The sequence below is a fragment of the Dama dama genome, chromosome 15, assembly GCF_033118175.1.
Source record: "Dama dama isolate Ldn47 chromosome 15, ASM3311817v1, whole genome shotgun sequence".
In the NCBI taxonomy this organism is placed as follows: domain Eukaryota; kingdom Metazoa; phylum Chordata; class Mammalia; order Artiodactyla; family Cervidae; genus Dama; species Dama dama.
In genome coordinates, this window is record NC_083695.1 from 92,201,150 (window position 1) to 92,226,292 (window position 25,143).

The 25,143-nt window shown below is 44.4% G+C and overlaps 1 protein-coding gene across 1 annotated transcript in view; it reads left to right on the forward strand.

Moving 5' to 3' along the window:
• The window catches only part of DOCK1 (dedicator of cytokinesis 1), a 544,913-nt gene that overhangs the window by 450,960 nt on the left and 68,810 nt on the right, over positions 1 to 25,143 (forward strand). Inside the window, exons 33-37 of the mRNA XM_061162908.1 lie at positions 5,437 to 5,585; positions 14,497 to 14,582; positions 14,769 to 14,925; positions 22,393 to 22,433; positions 23,719 to 23,809. Of these exons, the coding sequence (XP_061018891.1) occupies positions 5,437 to 5,585; positions 14,497 to 14,582; positions 14,769 to 14,925; positions 22,393 to 22,433; positions 23,719 to 23,809 (524 nt within the window). The remainder of the gene's footprint in view (positions 1 to 5,436; positions 5,586 to 14,496; positions 14,583 to 14,768; positions 14,926 to 22,392; positions 22,434 to 23,718; positions 23,810 to 25,143) is intronic.

Sequence of the window (25,143 nt, forward strand, 5' to 3'; positions counted from 1 at the left end):
AAATCCCATGGACGGAGGAGCCTGGTAGGCTGCAGTCCATGGGGTCTCAAAGAGTTGGGCACGACTGAGCAACTTCACTTTCACTTTTCACTTTCATGCATTGGAGAAGGAAATGGCAACCCACTCCCGTGTTCTTGCCTGGAGAATCCCAGGGATGGGGGAGCCTGGTGGGCTGCCGTCTATGGGGTCACACAGAGTCGGACACGACTGAAGCGACTTAGCAGCAGCAGCAGCACCTTTGACTCTGCAGAAGAAGCGGCCAGGAGGTCAAGTGTAAACCTAAACTGTGACCGTGATCCATGAAGAGCAGGAATATGGTAACAGAAAGAAAGAATCATCAACCCACGTGATTGGGTTCCTTGTTTATAAAATAATAATTATTTTTGAAAATTAAAAGAATAATAAACATATTGGCTGCTCACAAAATCGGGCCCAAGCAGCCCCTCAAAATGGCTAAGGCCAGCTCTGGGAGTCACACCATGAGGTCACTCTATGGGGTCACCTCTGGCCACCGGACTCTTTCTTTGCTGTTGTGAATCTCACATGTTGGAGCCTGCCTGTCAAGTATCACTGCTGAGGCCCCTGCTCTGGATATTTACAACAGCATGTTTCAGTTTCCCAAGATGTACACAACCTATTTTGTACACAGTTTTTTTATAGAATTTTTTTTTTTTTTTGGCCAAATGGTTCACATTTGGGACCACTAGATCACGTTGGCATTCTAATCTAGCCAGCTCCACGGAGAAAATTAAAAAAAATACAAGTCAGATATATTCATCCACTTACACTTACTTACCTATCACCCAGAGCCAAATACACCCTGAGAAGACTTTTTCCTTGAGTCTTGTATGCCGTGTGCACGACTCAGAACCCGCCTCCGTACAGAGCAAGCGTCAGAGCAAGGATCTCGGGTCTCTGTTCCTGAATTTCATGCAAGTACAGACACAGCGCTGCCCCATGGGGCTGAGCAGCATGTCCTGGTCCTTTTTTTTCCTCCCATACCTGTCATATTTTGAGTGCAAAAGGAGAAATCAAAGGCAGACTCTCTCCCAAAAAAAGGAAGAGAAATGTGCTTATTTACCCAGCTCTTCAGTTATTTATCAAAGCGCGCTCTGCAGCAGCCCACGGAGTCCCCATCTCCCTTTCGCCTTTCTCACCTCGATTTACATTTTGTTTATTACATACAGCACCCCGGAGCCGCACGCCTCAGATCTGGCCAGGACAAATGTGCCTGCAGCGAGATCTTTATCTGCCAGGCTGGTCAGGGGTATTTGTCATGCAGAGATTCCCTTCGGGGGTGTTTTTGGAGACTTGGAAAAATTGTGTGTTTCCCATTAAAACCCATATACAGTGGGGCCAAATCTATTTGACGGGGTGATGGAAATTTTGGCTCTTGTCTACCCTTGTGTATACGAAGATTTTCCCAGGATTAGACGATGTTTAACGTTTAACGTCCCAGATTTCTGAACACTCGTGATCATCAAGAGATCTTCCAGACACCCTGGGGGGAGGTTGCTCAGAAGGCAGGAGCCAGCCGCTCCCTGAGAGACAGAGCAGTCTATTTCCCAAAGAATAAGCTCCATGTTTTGTCATGAGAAGAAAGACTCCCGGTGGGGTTTTAAGAATTGGGGAGTGGTAACCAGGAATTTTCGGAGAAGGCAATGGCACCCCACTCCAGTACTCTTGCCTGGAAAATCCCATGGACATAGGAACCTGGTAGGCTGCAGTCCATGCGGTCGCAAAGAGTCGGACATGAATAAGCGACTTCACTTTCACTTTTCACTTTTGTGCGTTGGAGAAGGAAATGGCAACCCACTCCAGTGTTCTTGCCTGGAGAATCCCAGGGATGGGGTCGCACAGAGTCGGACACGACTGAAGTGACTTAGCAGTAGCAGCAACCAGGAATTTTGGACCCAAATTTGAGCAAACTCTGGAAGATAGTGAAGGACAGAAGAGCCTGGAGGGCTACAGCCAATGGGGGTCGCAAAGAATCAGATGTGACTTAGTGATCGAACAACAAATGACAAACCAGGAGTTTGGCAGAGGTGACCAGAGGTGAAAGAGTCCCATTGTGATCCAATCATTACCATGTTCTTCCTTTGTCTCAAAAGGATACAAACAGACTTTTTCTCAAAGTCTACAGTTCAAGAGTCACCTTGATCCCCATTGATTCCAAGCCTGATCTCATCATTAAATTTGAACAAGAGATGCTCCAGGGGAAATCCATAATGCAAATGCCAGAACAAGAAAAAAAAAAAAAGATGAATACTGGAGAATTGCATCCAGCCCTCTCTCATCTTGAGGACCATTGGTTCTCCAAGGCTAAAGTCTGGGGACCTCACTGTGGCTGAGGCTGATCACTGGAGCCCAGCCAGTGTGTCCTGCGTTAATGGGAGGAGTAATAATCAGAGATTATCACTGTAACAATTACAGTGAAATTGGAGGCACCGTTGTTTTTGGAACTTACCTTTCCAATCCCTGCGTTCACAGCCACTTGTTATTATCCTATACTCTCCTCCCAGCCTGGAACAGCAAAGACTCTTGGTGACAGAGTCCTCTGTGATACTGCAGTTGTGCTTGATGAACACCTCTCTGTCACCAGCATCTGTTTTCTGAAACACTGGCTCTGGCATTTCTTTAGACATAATACAAGAGAAGTGACACCTGAGAGACAGAATATAATAGCATTTCTGAGAGAATGCTTTGCCTCAGTTACATGCCTTTCAGAAACAATAAGCTTTGGGGGAAGTGATGAAAATCACATTACATTAGAACTTTAGTCAAAGTATTATTTATTCAGTAAAGGTTAATAAGATTTTTTAAAGTAAGATTTTAGTAATATTCAGATTCCTTGTTGAACGTCACATTTTGTGTATATGTCCACTTGGTACAAATCTCAGAATACATTTCATTTAGGCCACTTATGAGGATTATATATTTTGTTAAGGGTCTTCATTTATAATAACCAAATTCATTTAATGGTTCTCTTGTCTGAAATCTCTATTTGCTGAGTTCTAAGGAAAGCTAAATTATTTATTGTATCCATTCTATTTCCAGATTATGTAAAAATATTAGTAATATTGATTAACTCTGGGTAAATTACAAGTCTTAATAACAGAATGTTGCAAATAATTCATTCAAACATTTAACTCTTATGCATTCTTCTATTATATGTTGGAAAGAAATTATATAAATTATAATGGAGTGAAATAAAAATAAATCAGAAATTCTGAAATTAAAGATAAGAAGGCAGGAATTTTAAAAGACCACTTTCTGGATAGGCCCTGCCTCTAAATTTAATTATGTCATGTCATCTCACATAAAACCAACACCCCCTTTTTTTGGAAATGAGGTTTCCAGCATCTTTTTTCCAGGCATGGGTGGGGAGAGAGGGGGTCTCCCAGCTTTTTCCCTCTGCTGGCCTCTTATCACTTCAGGTTCTCTGGAAGCTCACCCTCATCACTCTCAGCCCTCAGGAGTTTAGGTCCAGCAAGGTTTGGGAGCCACTGCCCGGCGGGGGGGGGGGGGGGGGGGGGGGGGTGCAAAATGGCAGCAAAAAAATGAAGAAAAAAAAAAGACTGAGATTTTTGAGTTAGCAGTCGAAAGCAGAGGCCTCGAAAGGTATGAAACCAACATTACCAAACACATAATTGAAATAGAAAAGAAAAATAAACATGTTTGGACCCTGAAAGAAGCCAGTTTCTACTTCCTGAGGGACACATTTTAGAAGCATGTTACTCCAGTACTGCTAGAGAAAATGACAGGCCCCTGTCCCCTGCATCTGTGTTTGTGTGTCTGTTTTGTTTGGCTGTGCAGCCAAGTCTTAGTTCCCGGACCAGGGATTGAACCCAGGACCTCAGCAGTGCAAGCCGTTGTAACCACTGGGTCACTAGGGAGCTGCCTGCCCCTGGGTGATTGTAAGAACAGACAGATAAGGGGGCGCTGTGGACAGCCAGCGTCCTTTCTATTCCGCGAGTGCCACTCCCCTGGAGCCATCCCGTGACAAGCAGGCAGGGAATGGGGGACAGGCCGAGGCTTCAGAATCCCAGACCCGGGCTCCCATCCTGCCCCACTGTTTCCAGTGGGCAGCCTGCTGGTTTTGGGAAGTCCGCAGTCTCTTCCTCTGTAAAACAGAGTTTAGAATGGCCCCCACTCCGGGAGAGGGTGGTGCTAACGAGGTGGGAGTGCAGGAGAAATCTTTGTACCTTCTGCTCAGTTTTGCTATAAAATATAAAGTCTATTACATTTTTTTTTTAAAGTTCAATTTTTAAAATTGCAAGAGGTGTGGTCACCATCTCACAAAATGATGTTGAGAATCAGTGAGGCTCTTTCCATGAGGCTTGTCTTGTAGTCATACTTAGTAAATGTCAGCTAATACTATAATATTCCTTATTAGTCGTGGGGCAATAGTATTTGAGAAGGTCTTTCTAAAGTGGTTTTTAAGCAAATACTATTGCCCTGTGAATCATAATGAATATTATAATCTGATGCTTAAAAAAATTATATCTGGACAAGACAGGTGAGATATAAGATAAAGTAGTTATTTAACTAAGCATTTTCGGGGACTTCCCTCACAGTCCAGTGGTTAAGAATCCGCCTTCCAATGCAGGGATCACAAGTTTGATCCCTGGTCAGGAAGCTAAGATCCCACATGCCATGGGGCAGTTAAGCCTGCATGCTCAGCTACTGAACCCGGGCACCGCAGCTGCAACGAAAGGTCCCTCATGACATGATGAAGACCCCACCAGCCTCAACTAAGACCCAAATAAATAAATAAATATTAAAAATAAATAAACAAGCATTTTCCAATCACATCGTTAGTCAAAAAAAAAAAAAAAAAAGAGTCCTTTCTGTTTTCACAGCTTCATATTCTGAGGTCTGGCATTGTTTTCTTTGATTGCAGTCATTGGGAAGGTTACAGAAATCACTCAACATTATTTACAGAGGTTCCAAATAGTAAACTGTTTTTCAAATGATGTTACAGATAGAGAGGGCCCAAGAGACCATCTACCCTACCTGCCTTCACTTTATCAACTCTTGTTCATTATCTGCAAAGTGAGATGCCCAGTGTCCCATCTCCCAGCCCTGCTCTTTCCAAACCTGGGTACCCACTGGCCGCTCACGCTTCTTATGTGTGTGATGTAATTGTCTATTTGTGAAATGGCATTTATTGTCTGTAACAGACAAACCATGACTGCAGGCCCTGTACTAGATGGATTTTTTTAATAGCTTTACTTAAATTCGCAGTACTGTCCACTTATACTACAGGCTGAACACATTCAAAATTGTTGCCTGTGGATGAGAAATGGATATATATATTCTCCAGATCCTAGCCTTCAAATCATAGTGACCTGTGTAGTTTTGTTTTGTCCATTGAAGCCCATTTCAGAATCCCTTTTTAAAAAAATTGTTGAATAATGCATTTCTTTATTCAAGGTCAACACAAGATCAAGTTCATTCCAGAGATGGTCGGTCCCATATTAGAAATGACGCTGATTCCAGAGACAGAGCTTCGCAAAGCCACCATCCCCATCTTCTTTGACATGATGCAGTGTGAATTCCACTCCACCCGAAGCTTCCAGATGGTAAGGATGTGGGTGTGCAGTAAGTGGCTTGGAGACAAGCCACTTTCTCAAGGTGCTATGGCGTGTCCTCTTGAAAGGACTCATAGATAGTTCTGCAGTTACACGTGCTGAATATGGAAAACACTTCTGCATCTTAAGAGAGAAGAGTCCTAGGCTTTCCTTGTGGAGGAAGCCTATCATTCTTAAGGAGGACTGCTCTCAGCTTTATGGAGCATTGTTCTTTGTTTTTAGCTTTCAGTTACTTTTATCTGGATTTACTTACACATTAAAACTGGGTAAAACTCTTTCACCCTCCTTCATAGGTGCAGTAGAGGGTTTGATCAGACCTTACTGTTATTTTCTGACTGGCTGCTTCTTGCTGAGTTACCTTATTTTTAAGTCTAAAGTCTTTGCCTTTCTTCTTCTAATTGTGCGCCTTGGTGTTCTTACCTGTGCAATGAGACAGATGAAATTCCTAAAGGTATATGTAGGGACTTTCCTGGTGGTCCAGTGGTTAAGACTTCATGCCTCCACTGCAGCGGGTGCAGGTTCGATCCCTGTCAGGGAACTAAGAGCCTGCATACCCACAGCCATGAATTTTCGGTTGAGGATCCTTGGCCATTTGTTCATTTATATTATCTTATGTTTGTACCTTCATAGACAGGTGAAAAGACACCCTGAAAGTAAAATCAGGGCCAAAAAAAAAAAACTAGTGAAAAAAAATCTCTTTGCTAAAGTAATCTGGTCTTATGAATTGGGAAATGATCAATTTCCTTTTCCGTTGGGACAGCTCAGATTTTCTACTGACCTATCTTAGCCTCCCTGTTGGGAAGGCATGTGGATGCTGCAGGGCGTGCCATCCTTCCCAAATCTCCTGCTTGCCCAGGGCCCTCGTTCCTGCCAGGCTCCTTGTCCTCCGGGTCACAGGTCCCGTTCCGCCGGCCCGGCCTTGGCTTGCTGTCCTGGCCTCGCTGGTGGATTGCGATGACTTGTGGTTTTTCCTCTGTCTCAGCCCCAGGGTCCATCTGCTCCCCCCGCCCCCATTCCAGGCTCTCCTGGGCCACAGCGTTTGTCTGTCCACTCGCCGTATCTTTTCAAACTCGTTTCTGTTCTCGGTTCAGCCCTCGTCCTCCAGGGGCCCCCCTCCTGAAGCACAGGGCGTGCCCACTCTGCCTTGTCGGCGGCGTTGGGGAATATGTGTGGCTGACACGCGCATGGAACGGCAGGCACGGCCGACCTGCACTTCCCCCCCATCCAGGGGGCTTCTAGGACGGGGCTGGCTGACTGCTGTTTAATCTGCCACCAATTCAATTACCTAACCTCGTTAGTCACGTCCACAAGGCTTAGATTCACTCTGCGTTCACAGCAGATGTGCAGACCAAACGGAGGGAGGGGAAGGCATGAAGGTTTTTCATTTTTACAAAACTTCAGTGTTTGGAACATGTGACGGAGCCTCTTTTTTGAGAGGTTGCTGTAGCTTTCAGAATGGGGCTGTTCAGACCCTCCTATGAACTATGTGCCATGAGCAGTTGTTCACACTCTTAACGGTTACAGTGGAGAAGTGACCCGCTGGGTTCAGAAGAACTACCCGCCATTTCACTCAAGTTTAAACTGCCTCATGCCATCATTGGAATTTCAAAACCATGTCTTACACATTGGCTTTTTTTAAAAAGCTCCCCAGGACTGTTGCTCCTAGGGTCTCCAGCGGCAGTGGAGGGCATTTCATTAGAATGTTCTAATACATACAATTCCCCAAGAGTCTGCTTCTTCCTTGTCTCCATTTCTGCAAGAAGGAGCAGGAATCTTCTTTCAAAATAAGTGTCCCCTTTTCTGTGTCCTGGGTGTTGCTCGTCCTGTCTCCCCAAGGTGTGTGCACCGGGGGGTCTGGCATGGAGGTAGGCTAGGATGACATGGAGGTGGGATAGGGTGGCCTGGAGTTATGGTAGCCTCCTGGTAGCCTCCTGATAGCCTCGGACCCTCTTACGATGGCTGAAGGCAATTCCTGACCTTGATACCATTGGCTCTGGGCAGGTCCTACCAAGTCCACGTGATCTGATCCGTCGTGGAAGAGCTTGGATGAGACAGGAGTATCTGAACTAGGAGGCTCACGTGTGTAGCAAGTGGCCTTGCATTCTAGAAATCCTTCCCACCCAGAAAGTAATCTGCTTCATGTCGGCAGGCAGGCTTTCCCGATGGCTCAAGGGTAAAGAATCTGTCAGCAGTGCAGGAGACGTGGGAGACATGGGTTTGATCCCTGGGTCAGGAAGATCCCCTGGAGGAGGGCATGGCAACTGACTTCCCAGGTGACGCTAGTGGTAACGAACCCGCCTGCTAATGCAGGAGATGTCAGAGACACAGGTTCAACCCCTGGGTCAGGAAGATTCCCTGGAGAAAGAAATGGCAACCCACTCCAATATTCTTGCCTGAAAAATCCCATGGACAGAGGAGCCTGGTGAGCTACAGTCTGTGGGGTTGCAAAGAGTGGGATATAACTGAACGACTGAGCATGCACACACCATATAACTCAGCTGAGCCTTGTAACGACAAGATGAGCCTTAACTAACCTCTCCCCAGTCTCACCGAGAAAGTGTGAAAGTGAAAGAGTTAGTTGCTCAGTCGTGTCCAACTCTTTGTGACCCCATGGACTGTAGCCCTCCAGGCTCCTCTGTCCATGGGATTTTCCAGGCAAGAATTCAGGAGTGGGTTGCCATTTCTTTCTCCAGGGGATCTTCCCAACCCAGGAATTGAACCCAAATCTGTCACATTGAAGATGGATTCTTTACTGTCTGAGCCACCATACCCTGCCCCCCAAATGAGTACATTCTGAGCCTCAGCCTCACTAGATTTTGATTCAGAAGTAAAGCATACCTTTTAAATTCTCCCTTGGCACCTGTTTTTTGAAGAATTCCATTCCTTCTATCTTTGGAAAATACAGAACTAACAGCTAAGAATTGCAGCAAATGGCCATGTGGGCTCTAGACCATTAATAAAAATGGGGTGGAAAAGACTCCACAACAATATAGTGTTTTCGGTCCCAGAGCCATTTTCTGTCCTCTTCCTGAGGGTCAGCAAAATGCCCCAAGACTTCCAGAAATTCCTATTTAGTTGTAAAAAATTATAACATGAGTAATCTTTGTGTCCTAAATGTTTGTGAATTCCTGTTTGAATAATCTCTTCCTGCTGCCCAAGCTGGTTACCTTAAGCAAATAATTGAATAAGCCCAGTGGGTGTTGGCAGCTTCTGCCTCTTGGTGGCAAAGCCAATGTAGTTTGAACTGTAATATGAATGTGAATATGTTCGGTGGTGATTTTTTGTTTATTCTTCAGTTCGTTGGGATTTTGTTGATTGCTTTATTCTTGCTTTCATTTAAAAAATAATACTTGATTCTGTTGTTTTGGATACTTAGAGAGGAAATATGGCCCCCAAATTAGGCTTTCATTTCACTGAACCCCAGGCTCAAAAGTGGTCCAAGAGGTCATGGAAGCTAACACCCTGGACTCTGAGAGTTCTGTTGACACTGGATCCTATTACTATTATAAAAGCTTTCCAGCAAAGAGGTGCCTGAGTGTGTGCACACGAAGTCACTTTAGTCGTGTCTGACTCTTTGTGACCCCTGGACCACAGCCCACCAGGCTTTTCTGTCCATTGGATTCTCCAGGCAAGAATACTGGGGTAGGTTACTATTTCCTGCTCCAGGGGATCTTCCCGACCCAGGGATTGAACCCACATCTCTTACATCTCCTGCATTGGCAGGCAGGTTCTTTACCACTAGCACCACCAGGGAAGCCCAAAGATCTGCCTAGACTCTCATAACCCCCTTTAACCCACAGGACTTCTGTGCAGGCTTGCTCCTGGAGTTCACTGTCAATGAAGACAGCCCAGGCAGCCCCCGGTCTCTGCTGTGGAGCAGAGGGGCTCAGCTGCACCTGCCCGAGGTGTTGCCAGGTGTCGCCACGCAGCAGACAGTCCCCTGCCAGGCTGCTGCAGGTCTGGGGCTTGACTATAGGCTCCTGGGTGTTTCACAGAAGCTTCAAGGTCACTGAGCTGCCTGCTTGTTAGACCTAGAGGGATGTGGGGACTTTATCGACAGGATGTGGGCTGTGGAGTGCCAGAGACTAATTAAGTGTGTAATTAAGTTTACAGAGTGGTTAGGCCAGGGGAATGCAATATACCTCAAAATCGTTGTGTGTCTGAGCACAAGGATTAAAGGCTGAGTGATAGATTTGGGGGGCGTCAGTTACTTTTCAGGTGTCAACCTGGGAGCACGGAGCCCCAAGAGTGTGGGAGACCAGGATGCTCCCTGCTAAGCCTGTGCCTTCCTCTTGGCCATGTGATCCACACAGACAGTTAACTAACTTCCACCCACCCTACCCCAGCCTTCTAGTCATGCTAAAGAGAAGGGCGTGCTTCTGCAATGCTGTTGGCTTAGACAGTTCCATCTGGGGGCACAGAATGAAAGAGAATCTAATTTCTGGAGCTCTCTAATACCAGGGGTTGGTCTAAAACCTTGGTCAGACCTCCAGCATCTTGTGAGATGCTTTTTTTCTAAAAAATACAAATTAGAAAACAAAAATATACAAATTAGGACAAAGTGTAGCCAGACAGGCAGGCCCAGGAGATACTGTGGGTTTGGTTCCAGACCACCATGATGAAGGGAAATCTCAACAAAGGGAATCGCGTGAGTTTTTTGGTTTCACAGTTCGTATAAAAGTTGTGTTTGCACTATACGGCAGGCTCTTAAATGTGCAATGGCATCTTATCTAAAAAAGCAATGTTCATACCTTGATTAAAAATACTTTATTGCTAAAAAGGAAAAAGATATTTTATTGCTAAAAAATGCTAACCATCATCTGAGCCTTCAGTGATTCTTAAAGGCTGGTAGAGAGTTTGGAATATTGCTAGAATTACCAAAATGTGACACAGAGAACTGAGCAAATGCTATTCAATCAATGGCGTGGAGAGACATGCTCAAGGTGCAGACCTTCAGTCAGTAAAAGTGCAGTCTCTGCGAAGCACAGTAAGGCAGCGTGCAGTAAGAAGCAGCTTGCCTGCGCTCAAGTTTTCTTGAAGGGTCAAAGAAACTTTTGCTAATGTGCTTCGCTTCCCGCAGTCCTAGCATTCAGCTTTCTCTCGGCTGTTGACCCATGTGGTGAGTTACCGGTTCCAACCTTCCATCCTGGTCCTGCCTTGCTCTGGCATAACCCCAGATCTCTTCTCTAAACATGTCCCCGGATACCTGGAGAATGCAAGCCTGGTTTTATGCATTTATAAATGCAGTATAGCAAGAATGTTAAGTCTAACCCCCCACAGTAATGATGCATTCCAAACCAAGGAGAAACGGCTTTTAGATTATCCTGTACTGAGACCTTTCATTCCACGATCTCTTAAGTTAGAGCCGATAACTCATGGTTCATGTTGGCATTGAGAGGTGAAAGCAACGGTTCTTCCTAAGTTAATTGAGTCGAAGATGATGTTAATGTCATACATTACTCCTGCAAGCATAGCTCCGTTCAGCCTCCACTGTGTTCAGCTTGACAGCAACCTTCTGAAAAGCCCTGTGTTTATACGTGGCCTCTTAGGTTTCATTTTCTCATAGGGCCGCTGGTATCGGGTGCTTAGAGACGCTCTGTTCAATATTTTAAGTCAGACACCCTGTGGATATTTCTGTAGCGATATTAGTGTTTCAGAAAAGAGGGGATAATATAATGATTTTGCTTATCACATGAGTGAGCCTCTGTTACCTTCTGAGCAACACAGTAAACCCTTGCTAATTTTATCCCAAGCATAGAGAATCCTGTTTCAAATTACCAGACAGCATGTCTTTACAAGTAAGATAATAAACATGATTTTTAGAAAACCAACTCTGCTCTTTCAGCAAACGTACTTTCTCCAGTTTATTTGGACAGGATCATTTCATCCTGATTGTGATAACAGTTCACAGCACAGGAGCGAACTGATGCTAGTATATTCGGTGAAAATTGATGAAGGCCCTGGCATTTGAGGCTAAGCTGCAGATCTGTGGAATTGAATCTCGCTGATAAACGGGATAGGGTTGCCAAGCGCTTGTGCAAATTACAGAGTTTAGACTTGAGGTTAGTGAAATTAGGATCAGCTGTGTTCTTCTGATTTACTTATCATTCATCCACTCTTTTTAGAAAACATTAAATTCATCAGTCAAAATTTGATAAGCAGCCTGCTTAGGGAGCTGGAGCCTCCTTTATTGCCCTTGTTTTGTGGCAGCGAGGTTTGTGGAGAAGCAGAGAAAACATGCCATTTCCAGAAAGCAGACTCTAAATTCAAATACCTTCTGATTAACTAGCGATGAGCAATTTGAAGTGCCATGTGTGTCTGCCTGTGTTAGGATGAGGTGTGTTTTTCTTCACTCTCTAAGCCTTCTTTGTTGTATGCTCCTTAAACATGTGTGAAATTGAATTGTGTGTTTCAATTAAATTTAGTCTTATTTTACCTCTCAATGGTTTCTTCTGAAGAATCAGCACTCACCACTTAATTGCTGGCATCCCCATCATGGTGCCATCATGGAAGATGGGGCTGCCTTGAAATGCCAACTTTTGGTCCAGTAGCAAGCCATTTCTCTTGTGCTAGTCTCCAGACAGAACCAACTTTTGCAGAGTTTTTTTCTGTAAAGAGAAGGGTAATAGTGAGTTAGTATCCAGCAGTTCTTATTATATAGTGAAAGTCACTCTCCTGAGACCTCAGGTGAACCAGGAAAAAATGCAACTCATTCTTTCTTCTTCAGTAGAAAGAACCATCTTTTTTTCTCTGTTCCTAAAATCCCTGAACTTCTTAAGCCCAACAGAATCAAAGAGGGTGTTTACTGGGGGGAGGAGACAATGGAACAGATCAAGAAGAGAATTGCAGGGATTTACTGAAGTCCCAGTTTTTGTGATGTTGCTAAGTCCTTGATGTCAGGCATGAATCAATACTTCTCCCCAGTCCTGTTTTAAGCCTTTGTTTCATCCATAGCATGATAAAACTGTGACTTCAGGCAGCATGTCCCGATCAAGGTCGTGCTTTGAGGCTGCTCCTTGGGTCTCTCAGCCCCCTTGCCTTCTGCTTCACAGGGATGTCACTGCGGGTTTCACGGCAGCAGTGGGGCCCCAGGTCCGCAGTGCAGTAGACAGTGTCGGATGGACCAGTTACAAGCACTGCAGTGAGTGCGTTCACCGCTTGGCTTGTGTGGCCAAGGTTGTATCTTGGTAACCTACTGGCCCGCTGCTTGGGGGCCCTAGTAAGTCCTCCCCAGCTCCAATTTAACACCAACTCTATGCAGTAATTTCTGTGTACATAGCATATTCACCCCATTAGATCATCCATGCCAGGGGCTATCCTAGGGGCTGGGAATACAGCAGAGACCAACAGAGAAGAAAATTCTTCCTCTCATGCAGCTTAAATTCTTATGGAATCCCAATAACAGCGGGAGACTAGTTGCCTGGGAAAGCAATGTCTGAGCATATATTTTAAGGGGATCCCACTAGAGATGATCCTACTAAGTGGAGTAAGTCAGAAAGAGAGATAATGTCATAGGACATCACTGATATGTGGAATCTAAAATATGGCATGGATGAACTTACCTACAAAACAGAAACAGACTCACAAACCAAGAGAACAGGCTTGTGGTTGCCAAGCGGAAGGGGAATGGGGAGAGATGGATGGGAGTCTAGGGTTAGCAGGTGCAAACTAGTATATATAGAATGGATACACAACAAGCATGGGGAACTGTGTTCAGTCTTCTAAAATAAACCATAGTGGAAGAGAAGGTGAAAAGGAATATGTACATGTATAACTAAGTCCCCTTGCTGTCAGCAGAAATTCACACAATGTTGAAAATCAGCTCTACTTCAATATAGTTTTTTAAAAGGAGGATCCCGGAGACCCTCACATACATGCCGTGTCTGCTCGTTGTGTGAACCCTGAATTCAGCCCTCGTTTCCTGAAGTTCCCCCTTTGCTCATCTTCTTTGGGTTCAGTGTGGGTACCTCATTTCTCAGGAACTAAAGCTCTCGAAGCCCCTCATTCCTACCTGTCCCACATCCGTGAGTAACTGCAGGGACTCTCACCTGGCTGGAATCCCCACATTCAGGTGGCTCTGAATTGTGCCAGGGATGGGGATGGGGCACTAGGATATGGGGGCGGGGTACACATCCATCATTATTACAGGAGTTATTTCCAGTCTGATCAGCCATGGAGTCCGTGACCTCTGTGAAAACATTTTGGAGACTCGCACCTCCCCAGGATGTAGAGTTGTTCTGAAAGCATGAGACAGACAGACATCAATCCTGAGGGTCCTGTCCCACCGTAATACACTGGAAATCCAATCAGAAGCTTTGCAGGATTCAAGGAAAGGCCTGGGAGGGACCTTCTCGAGGTGTCTGCTGGTCTGACTTAAAGGCATTGCCCCTCTTTTTTTTTTACCGTTTGTCATCCAGGATGAGCTATATCACTGAGGTCCATTAAGGCATGGCAGGGAAGTGGCCCTTTGCCTGTTTTCAGATTGCAGAGAACTCTGCTGCCAAGTGACACAGCGTCTGTTCTTTTCCAGGAACCAAGGAGCTATTTTAGTTGTTACTTGTTCATAAAGATGAAGTTTGGGACTTTTTTCTGTGTTGCTCCTTGATTTTTTTCCCCTTACGATTGCCTTGTCTTTCTCTCTCTGGCGCTTGCTCCTGGGATCAGAAGATGCATTGAGGCTTCATCAACCAGGGAGGGAAATGAAAGACTCCCCCTGTGACAGGGGCCCATCAGTAACCCCCAGGGGTTCGAGAAGGGCACCTCTTAGATGAAATCAAGCTTCAAAGGTACAGGGCAACTCTCCAATGACGATCTGTGGGCGATTTATGTATTATTGACGCTCAAGTCATGAAATGAAATAGCCACCATGCTGATTATTTACGCTTCCTCTGTTTAATTATAGTTTGAAAATGAGATCATCACCAAGCTGGATCATGAAGTGGAAGGAGGCAGAGGCGATGAGCAGTACAAAGTGTTATTTGATAAAATGTAAGTGTTGATTAACAGTGGGATTTATGTCAGAATGGAGATAGAGAGACTGTAATTAGACGACAATGAACTTTGTAGCCCAGAAATAATTAAAAAGTGTTAATGATGGAAAATATTTTAAACTGCACCTCAGTCCAGTTTCTTATTCTGAGTGTGATTAACAAGGTGTGTGTAATTATTTTTCAGCCTCTTGGAGCACTGCAGGAAACACAAATACCTCGCCAAAACGGGAGAGACTTTCGTAAAGCTTGTCGTGCGCCTGATGGAGAGACTTCTGGACTATAGAACCATCATGCACGATGAGAACAAAGAAAACCGCATGAGCTGCACGGTCAACGTGCTGGTGAGTGAGAGCTTAAATGTCCCATCTGTCCAGGAAGCTGGGAGATGAACCAAGAATTTCAGCGCTTCGGGACAGCTGGCCCCAGAGCTTTGCAGGGCCGTGTGTGGCTTCCTCCGCTTGTTTCCTCGTCTGTTGCAGGGAACGAGGAAGGCAGGACTGTTTGCAGATCTGCTGTTTCAGCATGTCTGCACAATAAGCGTGTCTGTGCAACCGTCTTTGCTCTGGATGTCTGCACAGTTGTTCTTCCCCTGGTTCAGAAGATAAGAAGATCCGTCTTGTCTTGTAACCAGGGAGCGCCCTCAGTGATTACAGATCCTGAGTGGGGAGTTTGGGTGTGTTTTGTTTTAAATACTTATTGATGGCTGTGCTGGGTCTTTGCTACAGTGCACGGGCTCTTCATCGCTGGGCGTGGACTTGCTCTGGTTCCAGTGTGAGGGCCTCTATTGTTGCGGAGCACGGGCTCCAGGACAGGAGGTCTTCAGTCATTATGACCCGTGGGTTTAGTTGCCCCAGCGGTGTGTGGGATCTTAGTTCCCAGACCAGGCATCCAACCTGTGTCCCCTGCATTGCAAGGTGGATTCTGAACCCCTGGACCACCAGGGAAGTCCCCCTGAGTGTGTTCGTTACTAGGAGCCTTGTAAACTGTGGTGGGGGGAATGGTGGCCTCCGGAAGAGATGCCCAGGTCCCGATCCTCAGAAACGTGAACACGACCCTATTTGGAAAAAAGGCTCCTAGCAGCTGTGACTCAAGATCTCGAGATGAGACCGACCTGGGTTACCCAGATGGGGGTGAGTCCAGTGACAGGTATTCTTTAAGGGAGAGAAAAGGAAATGACAGCGACCCTGAGGAGAAGACCGGGTGAAGCGGGAGCAGTGATGCCAAGGATGCTGCCACAGCCAAGGAGCGCCCGGAGCCAGCACAGCTGAAAGGGGCAGCTCTCTTCCTGGAGGCTCCGTGGCCCTGCTGACATGGGGACTTCACTCTGGAGCCTCCAAAATGGTGAGAGAACACAGCTATTGTGTCAAGCCACCAAGATGGTGGCGATCTGCGGCACAGCCACCAGAAGCCCGTGCGTGGCCACAGGAAGGCCCGGGTGAGCTTGGCCACCCGCACCCATCGGCCTCTGGCACAGCTGCGGTCACTGGACGTGGCCGGCTTCTGAGGACACCCCATTCCTGACGCAGTCGTGGTGCCTCAGGCAAGGCTGCAGGGCGAGGAGCTGTTAGGAAGCTTTACGGCAAGCTCAGTTGCCGGGAGTGGTTGGCAAACCTCATGGCCCTAAGGAGCCACGTGACCCCACGTCTGGCTCCAGAGTTCTCTGCCTCTCTCTGCATCTTCCTTCTCTGTTGCTCCCTTAAGGAGCCAGACAGACTGCTGGCCCTGGTAGCCTTTTCATCAATGTCCCCTGCCTGTCCCAATGCAGGAATGCCAGGAAAGCATTTCTTCTCTTTACTTCCCTGAATTGTCCTCATCACCACCTGATCGTTGGACAGCAGGTGGAAGCCCTGCCCTGACTTCGCCCGTTTGTATGGACTTGTGGGTCCTCTGAGCTCATGGGAATGGACTTTTGTGCCAAGAGGAGCAGGACACATCATTCATTCTTGAAAATCACCAGAGGGGTTTGGATTAAAAAGTTAAGCAAAAGGGAATACTTTTTACCTTCCTTCTACTTGAGTGTCAACACTGAATCTGAACTTTGCCACCAGGAGCTGGCCGCTGAAAGCTTGTGCAGTCTCAGCCCTGCATTCTGCGGCTGGCCAACCTGTTTTGGCCAGTGATACACATTTCGAGAGCAAGTTTTCTTTTCCTTGAAAATCTAAACATGGGGGACTTAAGGTTTCTGGTCCAGTACGTAAGGGAACTCGGAAGTGGTTACTGCCATCCTCACTACAAGAAGAAAAGCTATCAAACTGAAAATCAACAGCTCTTCTTAGAGTCGTCGTCTCAGATCCCCTGGGAAAACGCCTGCTCCCCAAATTGGAGAGACAGGAGGACACAGAAAATTGCAGTTCCCTGGAGCAGAAACTGCCGCTGTAGCCACTACCTGACTCCTTTTAACTAGCACTTTCAACATAAAATTACAAGGTGTCTTAGAGGCAAAAGACACAGTTTGAAGAATCACAACATCAGATCTGGACTTGGACATAAGATTTTAGAATTATCAGACTGGGAATTAGCATGCCATGATTAACATGTTAAGGGCACTAATAGAAAAAGTAGACATTATGGAAGACCAGCGTGTCAGGATGGCCGAGTGGACAGAGGACGAGATGGTTGGATGGCATCACCGACTCAATGGACGTGAGTGTGAGTAAACTCCGGGAGATGGTGAAGGACAGGGAAGTCTGGCGCGCTGCAGTCCACGGGGTCACCAAGAGTAGAACATGACTGAGGGAACAACAGCAACAGTGGAAGAAGAGGTAATATAAGCAGAAAGATGGGAGCTCTCAGAAAGAATCAGAGAAAAATGCTAGACGTTCAGAACACTTGCAGCATGAAGAATGCCTTTGGTCTCATCAATAGCCTGGACATGGTCGAGGAAAGATGAGTGAGCTTGAAACATCTAACCACGTTTGCATGTGCTTCGTAAGAGTCTTGGACCACTGTCGGCAGTACCGGCTCCCGTCCCTGCGATCTGGCCCACTGGCTGTTTGCCTCTTGGCGCATCTGTAGCCTGACTGTGCACTGGGGTGGCAGTGAGCTCTGCGCCAATTAAGGCCTCGATCATTTGCTCAAAAATGAGCCCAGTTCTTATCTTCCTGCCTTCTTTCCTCAGTCCAAAAGAATTTACTTTGATGATGCCAATGTGGTTAACACAAAATAGAAATCAGTATTTTTCTGCACAAGAGAAGCAGAACCCTTTTCAAAATCCTTCCCTACCATGGACATCCTTTTCTAGTGCTCCCTCTGCTCTTTAAGGGGATCTGAGGGGCCCATTTGTGTCCTGAAGGAAGAATTATTATTATGTTGATGAGGTTTCCAGCTTTGATGATTGATTACTATTAATCTTTGTTTCAAGCACAATCTTTTTGAGTGCACCAGGATGCAAAACCTAGTGGAGATATGGTGATGAACTCTAAACAGGGCCTTTAACCAGAATCAGAATCAGGGTCAGAACAGTAAGCATTTGTGAGGACACCTGAGCGCATAGTTCCTGACGTTGTACCCTGTGTTCCTCTCTCATCCTGAGACTATCTGACATCGTTCACTTCCTTCAACTTGAAACATCCTGAATCATCCCATGAAGAGTCAAGTGTTCTGTTCTTAACCATTTCCTGGGGAGGATGGATTCCAACCTATCATGATTCTTTCATTTAAAAAATATAACAGATCTCTGGATTTCAGAGAAACGTAACTAGATTCTTACAGGTAGATGTTCTATTTCATAATATTCACTGCTAAGATTACATTTAATCTTATAAATATATTTTTAACCTCCTGGTCCATTTTTACCTTTATCTTGGTACTTATGAAACAAATAGAGTTTCATAGAAACGAATATGTCTTTCTCACTTCAGTTCAGTTCAGTCACTTAGGCATGTCCGACTCTTTGTGACCCCATGGGCTGCAGCACGTCAGGCTTCTCTGTCCATCACCAACTCCCGGAGCTTACTCAAACTCATGTCCGTTGGGTCAGTAATGCCATCCAGTCATCTCATCCTCTGTTGTCCCCTTCTCCTCCTGCCTTCAGTCTTTTCCCAGCATCAGGGTCTTTTCCAATGACTGAGTTCTTCGCATCAGGTGGCCAGAGTATTAGAGCTTCAACTTCAACATTAGTCCTTCCAATGACTAGTCAGGACTGATTTCCTTTAGCATTGAATGGTTTGATTTCCTTGCAGTCCAAGGGGCTCTCAAGAGTCTTTCTATCTTTAGATGAATATGGAGGTATAAACATATGTTTAGAAAGATATAAAATGTACTCAACTGATTACTAAGCAGCAATTCCCTTGAAATCCTAAGGTTAAAACCAAAGAACATAAAATATATTCATCAATAAAGAAATGTAAGCCCATTGCCAAATCTCCTTTAGAACCAGTGGTATTATCCTTTTTTTTATGGAGTTGGTGGAACATGCTGAGTTGTGTGGGCTCATTAACATCGTATTCTTCCTATCACTTAAAAAAAACTAAAGATAAGAGACAGAGGCTGTTATCCTGGCCAGTAGCCTAAGTCCTTTAATTTTTTATAATTAAGCATTTTATTTTGTGTTGAAGAATAACTGATTGACAATGCTGTGATGGTTTCGGTGGACGGCAAGGGGACTCAGCCGTACATACCCACGTATCCATTCTCCCCCAGGCTCCTCCCATCCAGGCTGCCGCATGACGTTGGGCAGGGTCCCTGTGTTCTACAGTAGGGCCATGCTGGTGATCCCTTTTAAATATAGCAATGTGTACATGTTTATCCCAAACTCCCTACTATCCATTCCCCCTGCCCCTCCCCACTGGCAACCATAGGTTCATTCTCTAAGTCTGAGTCTGTTTCTTGGGGCTTCCCGGGTGGTGCTCGTGGTAAAACATCCACCTGCCAATGCAGGAGATGCAAGAAATATAGGTTCGATCTCTGGATTGGCAAGATTCCCTGGAGAAGGAAGTGGCAACTCACTCCAGTATTCTTGCCTGGAAAAATCCCGTGGACAGAAGATCCTGGTGGGCTACAGTCCATGGGGTTGAGAAGAGTCGGACATGACTAAGTGACCGAGCTCAGTATAAGTAGACAGACCTCTGCAAGCAAGTCTGTATACACAGTGGATCACAGTTCCCACTGGACAAAATGCAGATTTGCAATGAAGTAGAATTTCACTGTCCCCTTATAATCACACAATTTTCAGTTACTGGTAGATGATTTTGTTGTATGTCCCCTGGCTCGTCTACGCAATTGTCATATCTGTGCCTGAGAGCAGTAGAATCATTGTTAATTTACAAACATAAGTCAGGTACTTTGTGGCCCCTTTATAAGGTTAATTAAAGTGGTTGCAACGAGAATTCTAAAAATCTTAGCAATAGGATGTGTCTTAGAGTACGAAGAGTACGAAACTGAAACGCAGTGAAATGCATGTGCTCTGAAAGATTAATGCATCGCGCTTTTGGAGTTGGGGGCCTGGTCTCAATGCGGTTGCTTGGAGAAACACAGCTGGCAGCGCTGGGATAGAGAGAGGACCACGGGGGTGGGGGCGCCCAGAAGTGGGGCTCCCGCTAAGCAGTGTGAACTTTTATACAAGGAACTCGAAAGTTTTACATAGAAATTGGGATTTGAGATGAGCGTCCTTTGGTTCTAGGGAGGTTTTGAAGTCCTAGGCAGGGAACAGAACTCAGCACAGGCAGGAAATAAAGACATTTCCATATCTCGGAGAGAAATGAGAGTCGCATGATATCCCTGTTGTGAAATTGTAGAGGAGAATGATCAAAAGCTTCGGAAAGGATTAAAAATAGGAGGGCCAAAGAGAGCGGTGTGAAATTGTAGCTTGTAAACACTGGCGAGCTAGAGCTGGGAGTGAACAGCTCATCCTTCGCCTTTGATGTAGCTTGTCTCTGTTACGTGGCTCCGAGTTGCCAGCCAAAAATATCCTCATTACCCGAAACCAGGGGACACTCACAGCTGAAAGGCTGCAAAACGTGGAAATCTTGGTGCGTGTCTCTAAACGCACCCCCTCTTCCTCTCTGCATGTATTTAGCATTTCTTTTCAGACAGATCGATAGTGGAAGCAATGTCTTTTTTTGGCTAATGAAATAAAACAGGCTATTTCATCTTCTTGGATAATTGCATGCGTTCATGATAGTGATATTCACTAGTTATCTCAGGCCCCCATTCTAGAGTTCTCACTTCGTGTGCAGGTGCCGAATTTCACACTGAAAGTGGCAGTGTTGTCTCCATACCTTAGACCTTGTTAGGTGACTATTCTATACCTTTCGGTGCCTCATGTACAATAAAGATTTTAAAGTGTAGAGATTTCTCATAAAGAAATGTAACTGTATTAGCAATATTTATGCTCATCTGAAAATAGTCTACAATATGTAGAATTAGGGCTTTCTTGGTGGCTCAATGGGTGAAGAATCCGCCTGCAATGCAGGAATCTCAGGAGACGCGGGTTCAATCCCTGGGTGGGGACAATCCCCTGGAGGAGTGCACGGCGACCCACTCCAGTATTCTTGCCTGGAAAATACCCTGGACAGAGGAGCCTGGCGGGCTAGCGTCCACAGGGTGGCAAAGAACTGGACGTGACTGAGCACACATGTAGGGTTAGCCCGTTGTTGATAATCGGCTGACTAGCCTTCCTCTGTCAGTGCTTACACAAGGTGTTTTATTGAGCAGTGACCGGTTTTCATGCTGTGTTTTGGAAGGTCTGTCTAGACCAGCACTTTCCAGTAGAAATTTCCTGATGATGGAGATGCTCTCATGTGCACGCACTATTCCACACAGTGGCTGGCTCCATGTGACTACTGAGCCCTCCGAGTGTGTGGCAAGTGCAAGTTGACTTTCTCTTCGAGTACATGTGACCCGTGGCTATTGTGTCCAGTCAAGTTACAACACCATGTTGCCTTCTTAAGGTTCTTGGTGAGTGAGGCTAGACCCAGCGTGCTTTAAATCATGTTAATGATGCTTATTCCCAAATGAATTTTCTCCCACTTCTAATGAAATTGTAGTGGTTATGAATGGTTAAGATATCACGTCTTTGGGTAATGCTTTGTTTTAACTGAAAATGGGTGACTTTCAAATGACAGAAGTAGATTTACACCATCATGGCTCTTATTTTTTAATTTTTAAAAATGTTTTGCCAGGCATTTTTTTCTTTTTATTTTATTGAAATATAGTTGATGTACAATGTTGTGTTCACTTCAGGTGTATAGCATAGATTCTTTTCCATTGTAAGTTATTACAAGATGTTGAGTATAGTTCCCTATGCTATACAGTAGGTCCTCGTTTTTTATCTATTTAGATGTGGTATAGATACACAATGGACTATTACTCAGTCATAAAAAATGAAATTTTGCCATCTGCAACAACATGGATGGACCTAGAGATTATACTAAATGAAATAAATCAGATTGAGAAAGATAAATATCATATAATACCATTTATATGTGGAATCAGGGGGAAAAAAATGATAGAAATGAACTTATTTCCAAACCAGAAATAGATTCACAGACTTAGAAAACAAACCTAAGGTTACCAAAGGGAGAAGCATGGTGGGAGAAGATAAATTAGGAATTTGAAATTAACATATACATCCTGCAGTATTTAGAGTACAGAAAACTTATTCATTAGAATTTCTTCCCCCCACCCAAAAAAACATGAAGAGCAAAGTAAGTGGTTTCTGCATTTTATGTGAATTTATGGTTCAGATCCAAAGAGTTGGGTCTGTTTGTCTTTAACACAAGTTGGAGTTTTGTGAATTTTTAATGTGCATGTGATACCTTTTATAGAACTGGTTTCTTAAGATAGTGTTGTGGTTTGATTTCTTTCAGAATTTCTACAAAGAGATTGAAAGGGAAGAAATGTATATACGGTACGTGAGCATCAGTCATCTCTACACCCTTGACCTGTTGATGATAACTTCTGTCTGTCAAATCAATGCTAAAAAGTATTTTATAATCATAGGGGTTTATCTTGTAGGAAATTGGAGTTTTAATTTGGTGGAGATCCTGAAAGTATTGTCAAGCCTAGGGCAGTGTATCCAGGCAGATGTGGAGATCTGGGGGTGGAGGGGGTCATACTTAGTCAGCTCAGAAGAATTATTGCAAAGGGTTTGTGATCATCTTGAATGACCCTTATAGCAAAAGGCACCACTACAGATTTTAGTGTTTCACAGAAAGCCATATGATCAAATGAGAAGTCTAGTTTTAACTTCATCAGAAATAAGACAATATTATGCCTTTTCAGTCTTTTCTTACCTGGATACCAAATTTTCAAGCTTTGTATTTTCTGCTGGATTTTTCTGCTTCACTTGCCTTTTTCCTCTAGGATGTTGGACTATGATTGATACCCTCTTCATATCGGTCTCTTTTAGTGGCCGTGTCAATTTTAGCAAGATTACCACTTAGAAGACCAGAATAATTACATGATCCACATGGCATTAGTGCTTAATGATGGATTAGTTACATTCAGCATGGTTTTCTTTCTCTCTCTCTTTTTTTTTTTTTTGAAGTCTCTAGTCTATTTATCTGTATAAAGAATAAACAAAGTCATGATTTTCTAACTTTCGATTTCTAAAACTTTTTAACTTTCTCCTTTAAAAGCAGTACGTGTGAATATAATAAACTTTGGGGAAAACAATCAGTTTCTTTTATCCAAATGTAGGTTACTTTGTATTAAAAAGCCTCCATTTTTTTTTATGGCTGAAGAATTATTTTCGTCACATTCACTGTGATCATTAGAGCTCTTTATTCTTATGGATTTGTATTTTTATGGATTTTGTGTGTGTGTATTCGGATTCAAAAGACATGTGAAAAATCACAATGAAACTTTGTGTCAGCTCATTTCAAATATATGGAGAAAAGTCTGGAAAAGATGAGAAAGCTTGAAGCACAATTGTGCCTTCTTGGGCCATCTTCAGTTTTGTCTTGAAAAGAGAATACTTAAATTTTTAAAAATGTATCTATTGTTTTCTACTCTGGTTGATTTTTCTTAATGCTTTGTGTACCAGAAGCTTCCAAGGCATTATGTATTGTGAACTTTGTAAAAACAAAAGTATAGAGATGATTTACTGTTGAAGGTAGAATTTTGCTGTTGCAGTTCTCAACACAGATTATTTTGTGACGCTTTCAGAATATGCCTGTGTTTTATCATCTCAGGTATTTGTACAAGCTCTGCGACCTGCACAAGGAATGTGATAACTATACTGAAGCCGCCTATACCCTGCTCCTCCATGCAAAGCTTCTGAAGGTAGTAAAATTTACCGTATCCTTTTACGATCCTGTTGTTATAAATTATAAGATCATTTAATATTTGATTTTCCCGTGACAAATTTTTAGTAAACCTGTAACTTAAGATTTTATGGATATTGACTCAATGCAGCGACATTAACAAAGAGAGTTAGGAAGTACTTTGATTATAGATTTGACTCCACTGAATGCAAATTTAACAAGATGTCAGAACAAGTTATCACCGAGCATCTTAAACATCCATCATTAGTTTGTCAGCTTGCAGTGAGCTAGGGACCCTCTGTTTCTTTATTCCTATCAACAGACCCAGTAATGCTGGAGAGCAACATCAGTAAGAAGGAATTTCTGTGTTAGAACAGCTAAGAGGATGAGCCCACTGCTCGTAATCTTAGAGAATGGTGTAGGGACCAGATCTTGACTTCTCTCCCCCTGTGTTCTGAGGGTGTCCATGGAGATCTCCTATTGGTCCATCAGTGCTTGGGGTGTTGCTCCTGAGATTGAGTCTGGGTTGACAGCTTTCAGTTCTCAGTGATCATTTTGTTACATAGATGGCTGTTGACTTTGGGGTGTGTGTGTGTGTTGCCATAATATATTCATGTTCTTCCCCATGTCCAGTTTCAGCCCAGTTAGTCTTACAGAGTGAACTCACAGTAAACAGCTGGGTGGATGTTTGTATTGATGGATGGAAAGATGGAATTATGGGTGGATGGATGGGTGTGTGGGTGGATGGAGGGATGTGTGGGTGGATGGAGGGATGTGTGGGTAGACGGATGGATGGCTTTGTGGATGGGTGGATGGATGGGTGTGTGGGTGGAAGGCTCTCCAGGTGAGTAGTTGGATAAATGAGGAAATTTCTTTACAACTTCTAGTTTTATATTTTAAAACTTTAGCAAGTCACTAGATCATCTTTTCCATTATATCCTCATGAAAAATTGAAAAATTATGAACTAGATAAAGAGGAACAGCTATGAGAATTAGAATTAAGTTGTGTCTCTATGTAAAGACTACTTATTCAAGAAATCCTGTGTCTAAACTCAAGCTAGTTCCCCCTCTTAGCGTCTGAGCCGCCAGAGAAGCCTGAATGAAAGAAAACCGCGTGAGATTATGCTAAAGATGTGCAGTGTCTGTTGAATGATGAGAGGACTAAGGCAGAGGCCACGTCAGTCAGCGAACCTCCAGCCAGAATCTCCCAGCCCCTGGCCCAGCCCTGAACTCTCCAGTAGCTTGCGTGACACTATAAAAAAAAGCTGGAGTGTGGAGATTTACTGCTGCCTGAAAACGAGAGTCCATTCCAAACCAAGCACAGTAAAGACTCAGTTCAATCTGAACCTCCTC